The sequence below is a fragment of the Dasypus novemcinctus genome, chromosome 8 (assembly GCF_030445035.2).
Source record: "Dasypus novemcinctus isolate mDasNov1 chromosome 8, mDasNov1.1.hap2, whole genome shotgun sequence".
Classification (NCBI taxonomy): Eukaryota; Metazoa; Chordata; class Mammalia; order Cingulata; family Dasypodidae; genus Dasypus; species Dasypus novemcinctus.
In genome coordinates this window covers 58,587,396-58,605,788 of record NC_080680.1, presented here as the reverse complement: position 1 = coordinate 58,605,788, position 18,393 = coordinate 58,587,396, and the positions used below count along the sequence as shown (strand labels likewise).

The 18,393-nt window shown below is 35.9% G+C and overlaps 1 protein-coding gene across 5 annotated transcripts in view; it reads right to left on the bottom strand.

The window, feature by feature from the left end:
- Positions 1-18,393, bottom strand: part of CCDC171 (coiled-coil domain containing 171) — a 549,802-nt gene that overhangs the window by 174,068 nt on the left and 357,341 nt on the right. For all 5 annotated transcript variants that reach the window (XM_058301890.2, XM_058301891.2, XM_071216746.1 and 2 more), the window contains 2 exons: positions 2,680-2,825; positions 644-698 (listed from right to left, as the gene is read on the bottom strand). In XM_058301890.2, the coding sequence (XP_058157873.1) occupies positions 644-698; positions 2,680-2,825 (201 nt within the window). The remainder of the gene's footprint in view (positions 1-643; positions 699-2,679; positions 2,826-18,393) is intronic.

Sequence of the window (18,393 nt, the reverse complement as noted above, 5' to 3'; positions counted from 1 at the left end):
CACCTTCATTATGCTATTCATCACTATAAAGGTCAGAGTTTATCATACAGAAGGAATCAAATTTTTAAAATAGTTGAATATTATTACATAAGCATACACTCTCATTTCTCTGTTTTATTTTATTTTTACAAAGAGGAAAATAAATTTCTATTTGAATAACATTACTGCCTAGTTAAGATATATAAGTAATGCCAAAGACCACACATTGTGGGGGGTCTCTCTCTCTACATATACACATACATGTACATATATACACACAGGACAGTAGGTTTAAGAGTAGTAAGAGGTTAGACATTGTAGTCAAACATTTTATGATTATGAGACATGTGAGAATCTTAAATGATCTCTGGTTTATTCAGCAAAGACCACAAATAATTCAAGTGCAATTATACCAGTATGGAGAAACCACTATTTTCATAATTTTATAAAGTATATTCTGGAAAAGGGTTTACAATAATACTGTATAATGCACATTTTCAACCAAGAAAAGTAATATCTTTTTGTTAATTTATTTTCAAAGAAGGTTACAAAAGGAATTAAAGTACTTTTCATATTTTGGATTATTTTAATAAAAGTAATGAGTAACATCATGAGAACAATGACATAAGACAAACTTAGTAATATTAAAGAAAAATTACACTACCTTATGAAGCATATTTTCTACCATCCTCATGTGATTAGCCACACATTCTTTGTCTCTAGAAAAAACAAAGGAAATATTAGGTTTCAGTAAAATCCAAGTTTTAAGCCTTATTAAAAAGTAAAGGCTGGGTATCATTGTTATTTTTTTTTAAGTATAAAACTTGACCATATTCATTGGAATATTTCCATATTTAATTGTATCTTCAATTATAATATTGGTCCTAAATTAGACAGGGGGAGACACTTAAAGACATCCCAAAATTAAAAGAGAATGAAGAAAAATTAAAAAAAGAAATCATGATTACATTATTGATAAATGAAAACGTGCTGAAGAAACTAAAACTTTTATTCTTTTGCTTTCTAATGAAAATGACCTGAAATCTTAGTAATAAGGAAATTTTTTAAATGGCCATACTATACAAAAGGATATTTTCCTTTTCTAAATAGGCTATTTGTGTTATAATTGTGCAAAAAATCTCCATGACCTTGATTAGATACAAAATTACTAGTTTCTTCTATCAGCCTTGAATATTGAATTTTGCCTTAGTAATGAAATTAAAAGTTTGAATGAAAATGCTAAAAACAAAAACTTATAAATTAAAAACAGTAAATAATGTATTAGCTTTCCAAGTTTCAAATCAGCTTTCTTTCATCTTATAAGATCATGTGCCCATGGTCACAGACAAGATACATGTCAAGTTCCTGAAATGAAATTTGAAAACAAAGAATACAAAACTGGATGTTTTATAATCCTGTTTTCATTTACCTCAAAATTTTCAGAGCTATAAGATACAGTGAAAATTATCTAAGCTAAGCCCCTCATTTGACATGAGGAAATTCAGACTCAAAGACAACAAAAAAACTGATTTAATCAAATTTATATTTTAAAAAGAGGCAATTATATATACCTAATATGGCTTAGTTTTATACAGCTTTACAATTTTCTATAGAATTATTGGTGGGTATTTAAAAACAATTAAAAAACAAACAAAAAAAATTGGTGGATATTTAAACATGCCAATATTTGGCCTTGTGAAAATTCATCTTTTCATTGTGCATGAGCAATTTCCCAAGCCCACTGGTAAAGCTATGGATATCCTAAGATTTTAGATTCCATATTCTCTGATCTAGTTTACAGACTACATTCATATTTCAGAACTTTTATGTTTGAAAGATAGTTTCTCTCAAAAAAATTTTTTAACATATACATCTGTGCAAGTACAGAAATCGACTTCCAAATTTACAAAACACTGAGTTTATTAAAATTAGATGTATCTGTAATTCTTAAATAGATTTTTTCAGACATGCTGTTTACAAAGAAATATCTCAAAGTATTCCATGAAATTTGACTTGGTGAACAAATAAAAATGCCCAACAGAGCTGTTCAATTTGAACTTCACAGTATATATCAACTTGATTACCTGGTAAAAGGAAAAATAGTCTAATCATATTTACATACTTGTTCATTCTGAAAACTGTATTTTTTTCTATTTTATATATTAGAATACACAGCTAGAAAATTAAAACGAATATTCCACCTCCAAAATATTTTCATTGTATTTTAAAAGATGCTATGTTACACTGATTTTATACTAGCATTTCTTTATGGAATTATTACTTACAATATTAATATATTACAATATAAACAAAGCAAAATTGGGGGGGAATGGGGAAGAAGAGGATGAGTAATATGTGGGAGAAGATACACTACACAAAAGTTTTAAGTAAAGAAAGTGACATTTCATATTAATTGGAAAAATGGTCTCAAACATGTAATGCTACAACAGAGTACAAAATACACATAATTAAGAGTTTATATTGCAACTTATACTTTCCTGAGGTTTTTCAATAAAATATACATGTAGTACGTTGAGTTAAGAGTTTTCTTTTTTGCAGATATATCAGAGAATTTCAAAGAGAGACAGCTGTACTTTTGTTTTCTAACACTGTATTATCCAGGGCTAAAACCTGAGGCATGAAAGTAAGAATTGATCTTTTGTCTGTTTTAAGTGATCTCCCCAAGGTGCAAATGCTCACTTGGCTGCCATGCGGAGGGCACTCTCTGCATCATGGATGTTCTCCTCTAGTCGACGCTTGTCCTGCTCCAGCTGGGTAAGATGTCTATTGAGCTGACGCAGAGATTGATCTTTTCTTCTCAGCTCCATCTTTGCCTCAGAGAGACTCTGCAAGCAGACAGAAAACAGAGTTACTTGTCAGTCTTGATAATTAACTTCAATTTATGCTATAAGCTATTACACAAAGAAGAATACAGACTGCGAAGTAGAATTGGGTCATTACATATCAAGGTTTAACAAATTTTCTGTGACTATTTTACGTACTTACCAATTAGAAATTATAAAACTGATAAGAATTTGAAAGATATTTTGCTATAGAACACAATACTGTTTTATTTTTTTAAATACTGCAAGGTAAATATTTTCTTACCGAAAATATATGAATATCAAAGTCTCAAATTGTGTTTTTTAAGGGTAAAAAATAATGATTTCAAGGGGGAAAAGCACATGAAGCTTAGGGTCTGTTTAAAACAACTATTAAATGTCCAAAATGTGTGTTTGGGAAGAAAATGGATTAGAACACCTACAAGACAATGGGGAGCTCAGGATTAAAAAGTAGCACTACTTATAAATATATTTGAAGTAGTTAATTCATTATGGAAATTTTAGTGAACAAACAAAATGTACTCTAAATAAAATCTACTTCCTTCTAAGTAAACAGCTATCATGCCAAGTATAGCAACAAAATGTAATCAAGTTTCAACTAACAGAAACTTACAGAGTAATACTTCCATTGAGAATTATTTATATTCATAAATATTTTCCTAGTCAAAGAAGTATAATATCTGTTGATCATATTTCTTTAATCTGAAATGGTCATTTAGCACAAAAAATTTCAAAATTTCTCTTGAAAGTTCAGGATTTAGGGTCTTAGAATCAGAAACTATTTAAAGGGGTAAATTCTAGACCTCGTTCCAAATTCTAGAATGCAAAATAGTATAAGAATCAGAGGGGTTTCTCTCGGCACTAAAAATCTGCTCACTCCTTTGCACACAAAGTTTCTACAATATGGACTTATCAAACAGTTTTTCAATTAAATCTGTTGGACAATGAGCTAAGCAGTTGATTGTATACAATTTTTTTTCCTCGCTCAGAGTTTAGCTATACACAAACGTCTACAACAGCATTTCAAAAATCCAATAAAGAATAACCAAAATACCCTGATTTCATAATTAAAAGTCTTCTAACAGTATTCTTTAAATGCATTCACAACGGGTAGTATAAAAAGTTCAAGCTGTCTACATAGAAGTAGAATTTACTCTAATGCCTGGTGAACTGAAAGCAATCACCTTTCCATTTTTAAAATTCAGTATTTCACTTTTCAAATAGTCAAGTTGCTGTCAGACAAATAAAAGCCAGAAATAAAAAATAAAAATAAGCAAACTATAATTGCTTATTAGATATATTTTATTTTAAATCTTTCATATTAACAGATCTTCAAGAATATCCCACAAGTAATAGTCACTGATTCAAGCTAATTTTTTTAAAAGATAAAAACTAGGTTTAAATGCCCACTAAACCTACTTATTTTGTGCAAATGTTAAGACATATAAAGGCACTGACATATCACAAATTTATTTATTTAAAAAAATAAAACCCATTTGAGTCCTTTTAAAGCCAGTATTTCTGGCATCTTTCAAGCAACAAAAAAACGTTATTTTTCAGATCTGAAGATAAAACTAATGATCCACCATCAGTTACTCATAAAGCTTGAATTCTCTCTCCAACAGAAATAATACATTTATGCCAATCCATTCAAATTTTCTTGCTCAGTAACTCTTATGACTAGAGGCATATATTTGTGAGGGCTACCCAAAGTTGGACATATTGTTTCCAGCCTTCCCCAGATTGAAGCTCAATGGTCCAATCTGAGAGAACCCATGATATTGGACTCATTATAAAACCACACTTGACTTTTCAGTAATCCTATGATATTCTCCCAAAGAAGATATAACTCAGCATTATAATTTCTACTATATTATATATCTAAATCTTCTTGTTTCCATTACTTTTCATCTCTTAGGAATAATGACAAAGAGCCACCACATTCTTCTAAAGCTTATACTATTTCAGGGGCGTAGTTGAATAACCCAGTCTAACATTTTGAAATTATAAGAAAGAAACAAAAAGTGATATAAACATACTTCATTAAATGTAAAAATGAAAAAAATATGGTTTTTGAAAAAGACTATTAATAGCTATATTACTAGTAGACAAATCTCTATTAAAAAGAGTTGATGGGCATCATAAAGTAATATATATACACACATACATATATCAATGAACTCTAATGTCTATGAGGATGTAAACATGACACCAAAACATGAAAAGTGATTCTAGGATGTGTCTTTTCTCTAATATCCACATTTCCTATTTTTGATGACAAAAGATTCTTTTAAAAATCCTAATACAAAGTGTAAATATATATATATATTTACATATGTATCTATATCATATATATAATTTTAAGTTAAGTTTTTTCTCCTTTTTAAATTTATCTAATTAAAACCCATGATAAACTTTATAGACTCTAATATTTCCAACTGAATGACTGAAACCAAGAGGGTGTGCCTCCAGGCAGCAAGGCAACAATGATAAGCAGCAGGTTAGCCACTAATTTCTCAACCAGGGTAGATTGTGAAAGTGTGATGTTCTGATATCCAAGAAACTGTTCAGGAGAGAATAGGATAAATCAAGTTTAATAACTCTGCTCCTAATTGTTCCCCCAATGCTCAACTCTAATTACTTGGAGAACTCTCCTGACTGTCACCTGATATTAAGTTGTTGGAGGCTGAGCCTGGAACAGCGAGATAATCAATAAACATTTAGTGGGGAGAAGAATGAAGATCCTGTTAAGCAGTGGGAACCTGCAGCACCCAGAGCCCTTCTGCTCATGAGAAAACCTATGGGACAGCCATAGTGATTGCAAAGCAATAATCCAAAGCACTGTTTTTAGGCCTTGAGGCCTTTAGGCAACAGTACGTTTGAGGAAAAAAGGTTAACACGGTCACCCTAATTACAGCCCACTTTCACATACTTCATATATAAGCGAAGACAAGCCAATTAGGTAGAAAGGAAGATAAGGGAAGTTTTATTTGTATACTAATTAAACCCCTGATGAAATTAAAGGAAAAACATACAGCTCTGTAATTGTGTCTGAGAAAGGTCACTACAGGTTCAGTTATCAGAACAGCACAGCCTTGAGATATTTCACTTAATCCACAATACAGCCCTCATTTTGTACTCGGGTCTTAATATTTACAAAAAAAAAAAAAAAAAAAAATTCAAAGCCTGACTGTGTATTTATCTTAAAACAATGTTGCAAAGAATTCTGTTAGAAAGTTAACATTAAATACGATGTCTTTTAAAAGGAAGAAAAATACACCGTCTATACAAGAACCAATGGTACAATATTATTCATCATTCTGAGTTTTCAGTATAAATTCATAATGTCAAGCAAATTTACCAACCAAATCCCAAACTGACTGTATTTGAAATCTATTAAGCAGTATATTTAATATTTTAGTTTGGTTTTTAGAAAATGATGTTATTTGCCCACCTTCGAGTATATCACTCATAGTCTAGAGGAGGGAAAGCCAATGCTTTCACTAAACTACTCTTATAGAAGATATTTACATCTGATTCTTTTCCTAAAATGGTTATGAAAAGCTGTTTACTACTAGTGAAAGTTGGCAAGAAACCTACGGACACAAAGGAAGTTAAATTTAGGAAATGCTTAGTAGACTACAAGGTAGATGTGATTATTAGAAGACTTACACATTGCCTTTTCAAATAGGTTATTTTCTTATCTACAGTTTCTGAAGATTCTTTAATTTACAACTGAATAAGAACACAAGTGATTTTATAAGTTACATAGGATTTTATATTTCTAAAGCTTAAGAAGTTTATTAAGGCTAATAACTTTTTAAAACAAATTCTATATATAAATTGAAATTCTATCTACTAATTTTCACCTATGAAAACATTTTGTGCAGTGGAACATTTTTAAAAATAACAGTCCTATTGAGACAAAATTCACATTACACATAATTCACCCTTTTAAAATACACAGTTCAGGGCTTTTAGTATATTCACAGAGTTGTACGACCATTACCAGTGGAAATTATTTTTAAGTGAAATTTGAAATTCTTTAAAAAGAAAAATCTAATCAATACAATATGATTATCTAAATATAGTATGCTTATTTCAGCAAAACCTATAAAAATACACATGATACACATGGGTTATAACTTTGCTGGATAATAATTTTTAAATTATAAAACTACAAAATGAATTCCCTGAATCAGAATATTTGCTTATTAAATGTGGTGTAGTCCAAAAGTTAAAGATTACTGAAAGGATGCATACATCTCTCCAATTAATATTTCTGCATGTCAAGGAATCACCTAACATAGTTCTTTCTCATGAGGGTGCTGTGGAGCAGTGCTTTAGATCATTAGGTCAACTTGAAAGACCTAGCCCTAAGGGATATTGCTTTTACAGACTTTTTTTTTTGGCCTAATGGGAAATATCTATGGATCTACACTCCTACATACTAAAAGCTAATGGCTTATTCAATTTGGTATAAAAAGTTGGTCATACAAAATGAAAGGCCAGGCAACACGTGTAATAAAAAAATAACAACTAAGCTACATTTCCTAGGTCAATGGCAAAAAAATACCTAGAGCATTTTTTAAAATACTATTTACTGCTGTCTGACTGTGGCTTCTGAATAACCTTTTCCAGATTAGGATAAGTTGGGTAAATATTTGAAGGCACTAAAATGTTGCAAAGGAAATAGTACTACTGCCTTTAGCCTTACTATTAAAATGTGACACCTAGAAAATTATAGTAACCAAGAATTAATTGAGTGGCTGCTGGATAGATCAAACTATGCAGGTTGCCACAAAAAAAGTTTAAGTTAAAATTATAAAAACCATCATGTTTATGATAGGGTTGAGAAAACAAGTTAAGGGATGTAATTAAGGAATACCATATTAAACAAGAAAATTTGAAAACTTGTGTGATAAACAATGAGAGAATTTACAATAAATATCAAATAATAAAAGATGCTGGTAGGCAGTACAATTAATTTGTGAAACATTTAATCTTGTTATTTTATATTTTAAATGGAGAATTTGAACAAAAAGCTTTGCAATTATAAATTCTCTCCCTCAGAGATACTCTTTTTTTTGTATTCTAATAATAACCCTATGCAGAATGTAGGTGACATATTTAAAAACTGAAGTTGAAGATCCAATAACTTACCCACTTCTAGGAAATGAATAAATGGCAGTTCAAGGTAGAACTTACATGTCTAGTAAGACAATGGATGAGAAAGTATCCCATAAACTGTAAAAGGGAGTACATGAATTTAATATGCATAATTAATACAATAATTATACTTCTACAAGTAGTATCATTACATAGTCTTCTTTCGATCCCTACCTACATGAGGCAACTTATGGATTTATATATTATTTTTGCCTCATTTTTATAATACACATCTAATTTTTAAAATAACTATTTCTATCTCACTTGAAAAAGATAACAAAAGGATATAAACGAAGTATAAAATAAGTTAATTTTATAAATAGGCCATATGATAGATTATTAACAAAAAACAGAACAAAAGAGTAATGAAAATTCACCTTTAAAATTTCAATGTATGCTGCAAGATTTTCCTTCTAGTTATTGGTACCATATTTTCACATATTCTTTTAAAAATGTCCTCCTAAATTCCATCAATATAAAAGTAAAAGGTTAATCCTTCCCAGTAAACTAACTGAAAGTGATCAATAATAAAATATAATGAAAAAAAATATGTCCTCATAAAAGTGGCCAAAATATATTTGAATGCTGGTTGATCTAAGCCATACACATATACCACAAAACTCTTCCTGGTAGATTAAAAGTGTTAGATAATAATGGGGTAAAATGGCAGCAGACTTGGTCCAGTGGTTAGGGCGTCCGTCTACCACATGGGAGGTCCGCGGTTCAAACCCCGGCCCTCCTTGACCCGTGTGGAGCTGGCCCACATGCAGTGCTGATACGCACAAGGAGTGCCCTGCCATGCAGGGTGTCCCCCATGTAGGGGAGCCCCACGCACAAGGAGTGCTCCCCGTAAGGAGAGCTGCTCAGCAAGAAAGAAAATGCAGCCTGCCCAGGAATGGCGCTGCACACACAGAGAGCTGATACAACAAGATGACATAACAAAATGAAACACAGATTCCCGTGCCGCTGACAAGAATAGAAGTGGATAAAGAAGAACACGCAGCAAATAGACACAGAGAACAGACAACCGGGGTGGGAGGGAAAGGGGAGAGAAATAAATAAATAAATCTATTTTTAAAAAAAGGGGGGTAAAGTGGGAAGGACAGAGTTAAGACTTTTTAAATGATAAAGAAAGAGAATATTAAAGAAAATCATGAGAGTCCCCTCACTGAAAAATATTCTCAGTAAACTACAGAATAGACAAGTGGTAACTAGATTTATTGTGACATATGACATATAAGAGGTAATGTATCAGTAACATTTTCTTAGACTATAACGCAAACTATATTTGGCTATATACTACAGACCTCTTAAGACAGAAACTTCTGTGGGTGACAGCCATCATCATGCCGTATAATAAAATCAGCTCTTATATGAACTCTAATTTCTCTCAGCAAATACCTAAAAAATACATGGGAATAGAATACACATAGGTTCTTGTATTTGGCCTTATCGACTACAGGATACTCAGCAGGTTCCAAAAACTTCGTACAGGTTGACAATCTGAGCCAAATGGTGGTTCAGAAAGTTGCTGAATTCCCTATTAATGTTTTAAATGAGTCATGCTGTGAATTAAGTTGTAGAAAACTACCATTTAGAATGTAAATGCTATTTTGAAATCATCTGAGAATTTCATGAAACTATCTAAGAAGAATCTGAAAACATTAGAATAATTTATAAAAGGTTTCATATAGTTGGGATTCTAACATTTTTAAAAAACGAAATTATTATTGAAAGAATCTTACAATTACAGGAATTCTTTTTGTGATATTATTGAATAGTAGGGTAGATAAGTCTATCAATAATTACATTACTCCCACATTAATATTTTTCATTTTACAGCAGATTTTAAATGACTATCTTGAATATACTATAAATTAATATTAATAAAAGTAAATCAGCTGAGTGAAAATCAGTTGTTTAAGAGAACCAGAAGGTCAAATTTAAATTAGAAAAATAAACTTAGGTACTTTTAGACTTAAATGTAAATAAAACAAAGTTTGGTTTATTTTTCTTAAGTGTTTGTTCCTGAAATGAATTTTTGTGCATTAAGTGTTTTACCACTGATTTCTATCTTAAATTTAGAGGTATACTAACAGGAAAATAACTGAACACCGAACTCTTACTAACTTTCAATATACGGAATGTTTCACCTTTGTATTAAGGCATTAGGCCTACTCATAAAATGCTTAGAACAAGGTCTGCCATATTTTAAGTGTCCACTAAATATTTGCTATTAAAACTGTAGTTAGTTCCCCCACAATCTCTGGAAAAAATTACTTGAGTGACAACTTAGGTACCATTATCATCACCATCATCATACAATTGCTTTACAGTTAAACTCATTTGAATCTTCAGTAATCTAGCTAGGTAGATAGCATTCCTATTTCACACATAAGAAAACTAAGACTCTGAGGAGGTAAGTAACTTTCCCAAGGTCAGGCAAACTAGTAAATGAGTTTATGTCAAAACATGAACCCAAGTATTCTGAATCCAAACTTTTATTCTTTACCATGTATCACAATGGTATTAGTAAACAACCATCTCTCCAGATTTTCCATAACAATAACTAGGATAGCCTCACGGAAATGTAAAACCAATATTTCACTTATTTATCAAAATCTCAGTAAAATCAGTAAAGAATTTTTAATCTCTTTAAATGACTGCTTTCTATTTATACAGGAATTAAGTCCAATAAGGACTTCAGTATTTCTTAGGGACATGCTTTCAACATCAAAAACTGAAGCATGTACAAGTCAAGATTTCCTGTGTGAAGACAGTATCACTGTCATAATTTATTAAATATACTAATTGTAAGAAAGAAATCTTCTGGGAGAAAATAAGGCTCACCTGAATATGGAGAAGAATTTATTCTCAATCTTGCAAGAAGGGGCAAACAACCAGAAAATGTGGCTGGTGCCCTGAACAAAGAAAAATGACACAATTTATACCCCTAAGCCAAGCACACAAGCCCTACCTCTGTTTCTCCATAGATGGGATACATAGAGGTTACAGCCTATCCGAGAGGTCTAACTTTTCCTGCACAAGTCTCCCAGTTTTTGATTAACAGCTTCCCCCATCACAGTCCAACCGTTTTGGCTTTTACCTACTCCTTTTGCCAAATAAGGAATGGAACTGAGTGCTGAACTGATATTGACTTAGCTCTTTCTTGTGCATCCTTTCCACTAGCTTTAGGATCGGCTTAAGCTGGTTTCCTTTGTTCCTGCTTAACCTGGGAGTGGAAGACAGAGGCAGTAGGCTGCCAGTTTACATTACTTTTTTCTTCCTCCCTGTTTCATATTTCCTTTATGTGAAAAACTAAATTGATCCCCGTCTCTTACAATTGCCCCTCTTTCTTTTAAACTCTTTTTAGTTTTCCCATTTCCATTCTTCAAATTTTCTAAGAGCTATCTCACAGTCTTCATCATAGGGATCTCCTTCTTTAAGGAGGTACCAATGGTTTTGTCCATACTGTACGGGCATTTGTTTGTTAAGGGTAGTTTCAATGAGTCTTTGAACTAGCCCTTGGGTACAGGGAATAATACAACATCCAACTGTGGTAAACACCCCAGCTGAGATAATGAGGGAAATTAAGATGTACAGCGCAACCCCTTTCCATTTTCCAAACCAATTTTCCAGCCACCCTGTGAGTGAATTGCTAATTCTCTGCTAATTCCTCAGGTAGGGCTGTCAGGCCTTTTAAAGCTTTAGTGATAGTTCCATCAGGGGCATGAATGTACAGCAACTACCTCCAATCATAATACAGGCTCCGCCTTTCTCAGCTAGCATCATATCTAAGGCCATTCTATTTTTCCATGTTATTCTGCTCATAGCATTTAATTGTCCTACAATTTCTTAAACTGCTTCCTTGTTGTAATTAATAAATCTCTGTTGATTATAATAAATGTAATTAATCCAACAAGAATGACTCTAACCCAGCTCCTACTTGATTTCTAGCCTTAAATTCATGTGGAAATCTGCCTGTCAAAGAACCAAGCAGACTTCTTTTCTCTCTCCCTCCCTGGGATGTTATTTTCACATCTTTTTCAAATGCCAAGGTGAATGGCATAGCCAAAGGCACCAGAGCACAGGTTCTGCCCCACCTCTCAAACAGTATTGGTCAGAGAACGCCCTTTCCACAGTACCATCACAGGTCTGCTCGAGGTATGACCAAACTGGAGAAACTGCCAGTACTATCCTCACTCACATTCAATTCTTGTGTATACAAGCCCATGGTCCTAAGGTCCTGGAGCCCTTTTCCCCATCTAGAGAGACAGGCAGAATGACTTCTTAGACCAAGGGAGGAAGCCAGAACAGCTTTGATGTTTCCCTTTTTGACAGTAAGGAAGAGAGGACAACATACTATAATTTTCACCAGGAATAGCATTCTAGAAGAGGAGCACCATACACTTAAAGTCCCTTTCATGCTCCTCCATACCTAATGGAAACAGTACAATATAAGTAGTACCTGTTGCACAAGCCTAACAGTTGCACAAGCATAACAGTTGCTTTTGTTTAGACTCTGAACTGTATATTTGACCCATTCTACCCAGGCATTTGTTCTCCATATCCTGTCTCTATTTCTATGGTCTGCTTTAAATCCCCTGCCTTAAGTATCTTGACTGCTTTGGGATTATTCTGCATCAGAGAACTGGCCTTTGGTGGATTTTCTTTTGGTATCTCTGAAGGGTTAGCTGGAGGGGATGTTGTTGACATCATATCTGCAGGGGGAGGAAGGACTAGAAGTCGGAACCTCCCCAGAGGATCTTTACCTGTAATGTCCACCCCTATCCCATAGATTCTCTCAGGAGAAGAATTAATGGTTGTTATTGCTGAATTTATCTGCCTTTCTAATGGTTATTATTACTACCAGGTTACACTGGAGATTTTTGCAGCCTGGTGGGGTATTACCTTTATAAAAGGCTATCTTGTCCTTTGACAGTCTCAAGTGAGTACGGCTTCCTCTGTTCCCAGGGGTCACCGCTTGTATTCAGTAGTCCACCACACAAGGCTCAAATTGAGACAGGGGAAGGGATGTTGAGATAACCTCTCAGTGACTCCGGGCATAGACATTTATTTCGCCCACTCAGCTGCCACTGCTGTCCTAAATTTCCACACCTTATCATGTGGCAGGAGTCAAACTGCACAGTTTGAGAATCTAGGCCTTTGATTATATTTACTATCAATTTAATGGGACTTGTCGTGACCTAAATCTGAAACATCATAGTCAATATAATTATTCTCATTTTCAGAAACTTTAAATCTTTCACCTGCTAATCTTTTGAGGCACTAGACAAGGTAGATATAGATAATAGCCTCCCCTCTAAATTGAGGGATATCTTCCGGCAAAGTTCACTGATATAGTCTGACCAGTTCCTCCCACTTTTTGATACGCCTTCAAACTATTGCCTTCTCAGAGTGATCTTTAAGAGATCTGAAGCTGGAGTTATTTCCCCGGACTTGGACGGTGTTGTTGGGTACTATCATCTGGCTCATGTACTGGTCCCTTTACTTGAGTGTAGTGAGTGCAGCCTTTTTCTGTCATTTGGACTGATGTTTTAGTTGTCAGCAAGACTTGATAAGGTCCTCCCCAGGTCGGTTGGAGTTTGGACTCTCCACAACTTCATTAGGGCTCAGCTGCCAGGTCAGTGTTGGTGGACTACAAATTTAAGAGGCGGAGTCTGAGCCAGCAAACCTTGATGCCTGAGGGATGACAAACTAGAAGACAAGGCCAGTATATAATTTTGAAAAAAGAGATCCTTCACCTCAAAGGAGGGGAGTTCTCTGGGTTTCCCAGGGAAGGGCAGACCAAAGAGCATTTCATAAGAAGAAATTCCAAGTTCCCTCCTAGGGGCAGTCCAGATTCTTAACAGAGATATAGACAAACATTTAACCAATGGCAATTTGGCTTCTAAGACCAATTTAGAGAGTTGGTTTTTTTTAAGGTTTGGTTCATTCTTTCCACTTTTCCTAAGGATGGCGGGTGCCAGGGTGTATGGAAGTTCCAATCGATACCTAGACTCTGCATAATATTTTGCAACACTCTGGATGTAAAGTGACAACCATTATCTGAATCTATATTTTCTACTAAGCCATATTGGGGAATGAGTTATTCGAGGATAATTTTTTAAGTCCCCGATACTGTAGCTGAGGCTAGAGTGTATGCTTCTACTCACCCTGTCAGGTGATTCACAATAACTAGAACATACTTTAGTTGACCTACAGGAGGCATTTCAGTATAATTAACCTGAATACTCTGGAATGGTCTGAAGCTGGGCTCCCTCCCAGCACTTGCTTTCTTAAAACTTTCTTATTAACTCTCTGACAGATTATGCACTGTTCACTTATTTGTTTGCCTATAGTATAAAGGTCCACACACCCGAAATGCTTGAGGACCAGGTGACATATAGCTTGTACTCCCCAATGACTCCCTTGATGCAAAACTACTAGTACTTCCCTCATTACTTGTTAATTCAACATCTGCTGGCCATCTGGTAAGAGCCACTTCCCTTGGCTATCTAAGGTTGCCCCCAATTGTTCTAGTTCTTTTACTTCCTTTTCAGAGAATACAGGGATTCCAATTTCTTTGGGGATGGAGGGTATAAGGACCATCAGTTCCAGAGGGGAACAGAGAGAAGCCTCTTTGGCCTTTTCATCAGCCAATCTGTTGCCTTTTGTAAAAAGGTATGGCATTTCTGAGGCCCATTTATATGTACCATGTATATTTCTCTTCATAAGAGCAGATTGGCTAACATTTATTTTACCAGTTCCACATGGACTAATTTACTTCCCTCTTTTGTCCCAAAGTTTTCCAAAGATGTGGACCATGCCAAAGGCATATTTACAGGCTGTGTAGATTATACCATCTTTTCCCTCTAACAATTTAAGGGCTTGATTTAACATATAGCTCACAAGTCTGAGCTGACCAATCATTGGGCAGTGAGCCAGCTTCTTTCACTTCACAAATTAGCCCATCAACAACAGCATAGCCATTGTGCCTTTTTGCTTCCAGGATCCTAGAAGACCCTCTATGAACAACTTTTCACCAAATGTAAGGGAAGGTCTCCTAGGTCAGGCTGGACTTGGGTTTGGTATTCAAGTAAGTCTAAACAATCATGTTCAGGAGTTTCTACCTGGTTGGTCCCTTTCCAAAGGAAAGAGTCTGGGTTCAGACTATGATCAGTTGTCAATATTAAATCATCTTTTTCCATTAGAATCACTTCATATTTCAGAATTCAGAAATCAGGAATCTGTTAATCACCTTCCTGCTTTTTGAGACGAAATAGTCCTGAATTGATGAAGGGTGCTAACAACTAAGGTCCCTCCAAAGGTCAGTTTCCTGCTTTCTTTACTAAGAAAGCAGTTACTGCCACTGCCTGAACACACCCTGGCCATCCCCTGGAGATGAGGTCCAGGATTCTGGAAAGGAAGGCCACAGGCTTCTTTTGGCTTCCCCAGATCTGGGTTAGGACTCCCAAGACTATCCCCTTATCTACTGTAACAGATGGAAAGGTTTTTCAAGGCAAGGGAGGGCTAGAACAGGGGCTTGCACCAATGCCCATTTGAGCCCCTATAAGGCCTTTACTTCCCCCTCCTTCCACTCTAATTTGTCAGGTTCCTCCTCCAACAGTTATTGGTATAATTCCTTGGTTTGGGAAGCATAAGAATCTATCCATAATCTACAATATCCCAACAATCCCAAAAATCTTCTTAGTTTTCTTTTTGTCCAGGAAAGAGGTAATTCAGTAATGGCCTGAATTCTTTCTGGATCTTTCTCCTTCCCTCGCTAATGAAATGACCCAGGTATTTGACTTCCTTGTCTACAAATTGTGGCTTATTTTCTGACACTCTTAGCCATTGATCTCCCTGGAAATTCAATAAGCTCTTTGTAGTTTGGGCCACCATCTGCCTTTCTTCACCTGATATTAGCAGATCATCTACATACTGTAAAAGGGAAATTGCAGATGGGACTACAAACTTCTCCAATACTTTTTCTAGTTCCTGCCCAAAGAGGTTGGGGGATTCTGTGAAGCCTTGGGGTAGAACTGTCCACTTACATTGATGTTTTCTTCCAGTAGAGGGATCGTTCGACCCAAAGGCAAAAAAGTCCCTACCCTCTGGATCTAGGGGACAGGCCCAAAAGGCATCTTTTAGACTTATTACACGAAACCATTTATGATGGTAGGGGATCTTACTAAGGAGGGTAAGGGTTTGGGACTACTGGCTGTCGAACCTGAACAATTTGATTAATGGCCCTACCATCTGATTTCTGTATGGGCAAGATAGGAGAATTGAAGGGGGACATGCAGGGCTCCAAGAGTCCATCCTGAAGGAGGCCTTTGATGATGGGTTGAAGTTCCTGGCTCCCCTTAAGGGGAAAGGGATATTGTCTTTGACAAATAACTTCCCCTTCCTTCTTCAATTTGATCTTAATAGGGGATACCTGGAACCCCCTTCTATTCCCTTCTCTCACCCACACTTTTTCTCTGATATCTCTTTCATCTTCTTCGGTGAGCATGGCTAAGACTACTTCTATCTGTCCTTCCAAAACTTCCAAATCCAGACCCATGAATACTATTAAGTCCCTTCCCAAGAAATTACTCCCAGCTTCTGGAAAATACAAAAAAGAGCCTACAATTTGATTGTCCTCCCAAAAATTTTAGTGGGAGAAAGAATGGGGACTTCAAATCCTTCTCCTTTCACCCCTGAGACTGTAAGGGAACTGCTAGAGAGTTTGGTCCCTTTGGGAAGATGAGCTACAGAGGATTAGGCTGCCCTGCTGTTGACTAAAAATGTAATTTCTTCTTGACATGGGTCCACTCTTAAGATTTACTAAAGGCTCCCAGTGGGCTTTTGAAGTGAGGAGCATCTGACCCCCCTAATTCTCAAAATTCATGACTTTCCTTGTTTAAACTCAGGCATTCCCTTTTGAAAGGACCAGGCTTCCCACAGTGATAGCACCCAGCAAAACCTTGCATTCTCCTTTCCCCCTTATCTAAATAAGGCCATTTTGCACCTTTATCTTGCCTCTGCTTGTTTCCTTCCTGACTCCAGTATTTTCTTAATCATTTGGTCGACTTTGCTTATCATAATTTTGCTTTCTGTTTCTGCTTTTCCTCTTCTCTCCTTACACACACTTTCTGGAACTCTTCCAATGGCTTATCCATCCATCCTTCTATTTTTTTTTTTTTTTAAAGATTTATTTATTTATTTAATTTCCCCCCCTCCCCTGGTTGTCTGTTCTTGGTGTCTATTTGCTGCGTCTTGTTTCTTTGTCCGCTTCTGTTGTCGTCAGCGGCACGGGAAGTGTGGGCGGCGCCATTCCTGAGCAGGCTGCTCTTTCTTTTCACGCTGGGCGGCTTTCCTCATGGGCGCACTCCTTGCGCGTGGGGCTCCCCCACGCGGGGGACACCCTTGCGTGGCACGGCACTCCTTGCGCGCATCAGCGCTGCACATGGCCAGCTCCACACGGGTCAAGGAGGCCCGGGGTTTGAACCGCGGACCTCCCATATGGTAGACGGATGCCCTAACCACTGGGCCAAAGTCCGTTTCCCCATCCTTCTATTTTCTGAATCTTCTTCTGAACATCAGAAGAATATCTTCTGAATATCACATAGCTGACTTTTAACATTCCCTGAGCTACAGGATCATCAGGGCTCATCCCTGAATATTTCCTCACTTGGTCCCTTAATCGTTGTAGGTAAGCAGAGGGAGTCTTGTCCTTCTCCTGGTCTACTTCAAAGGCCTTATTCAAATTTTGAGATTTGGGTACAGCCAAATTTGATCCCCTGTATAATGAGGTCTCTAAGATCTTTCATCTGTGCTCTGTCCTCTAGGTTGTTATTATCCCAATTAGGGTCTGTGTTTGGGAATTCTGTTCTGCTGCCCTTACCCCTTGTCCGGGGGGGTGCTGCCTTTCCCACTCCTTCATAGCTGCCCTCCATACCATTCTTCTTTCTTATCCCATAAAGAGAATATTCATTAGGACATAAGTTCGGGCCAGGTATATAAACTAGGACCTAAGAATTGATCTACTTGTTCAGCCAGCTCCACTGGATCTTCCATTAGTGATTTCATCTCCTTTTTGAAGTTCCTTACTTCAGTACAGAAAAGTGGGGCATTTACATAGCCAATCTCCCCTGGTCCCACAGGTACTTCTCTCAGTGGATACAAAGGCTCAACAGAGTTTTGCTCTTTCACCCTCTTCTCTCAGGTGCTCTGGGGAATAGAAAATTTTGTATATCTTTCTTACACTGTTCCAATTCTTTCCTCAGCTGTTGATGGGCTGTAACCGGTGGGGCTGTTAGCCCCACTTGATTTTCCAGTTCCTCAGGGTTTAGAATCAGTTCTATTGGACTCTCCAAGCTAATGGCCTTTGTCCCAGGAGGGGAGGGGGAATGTA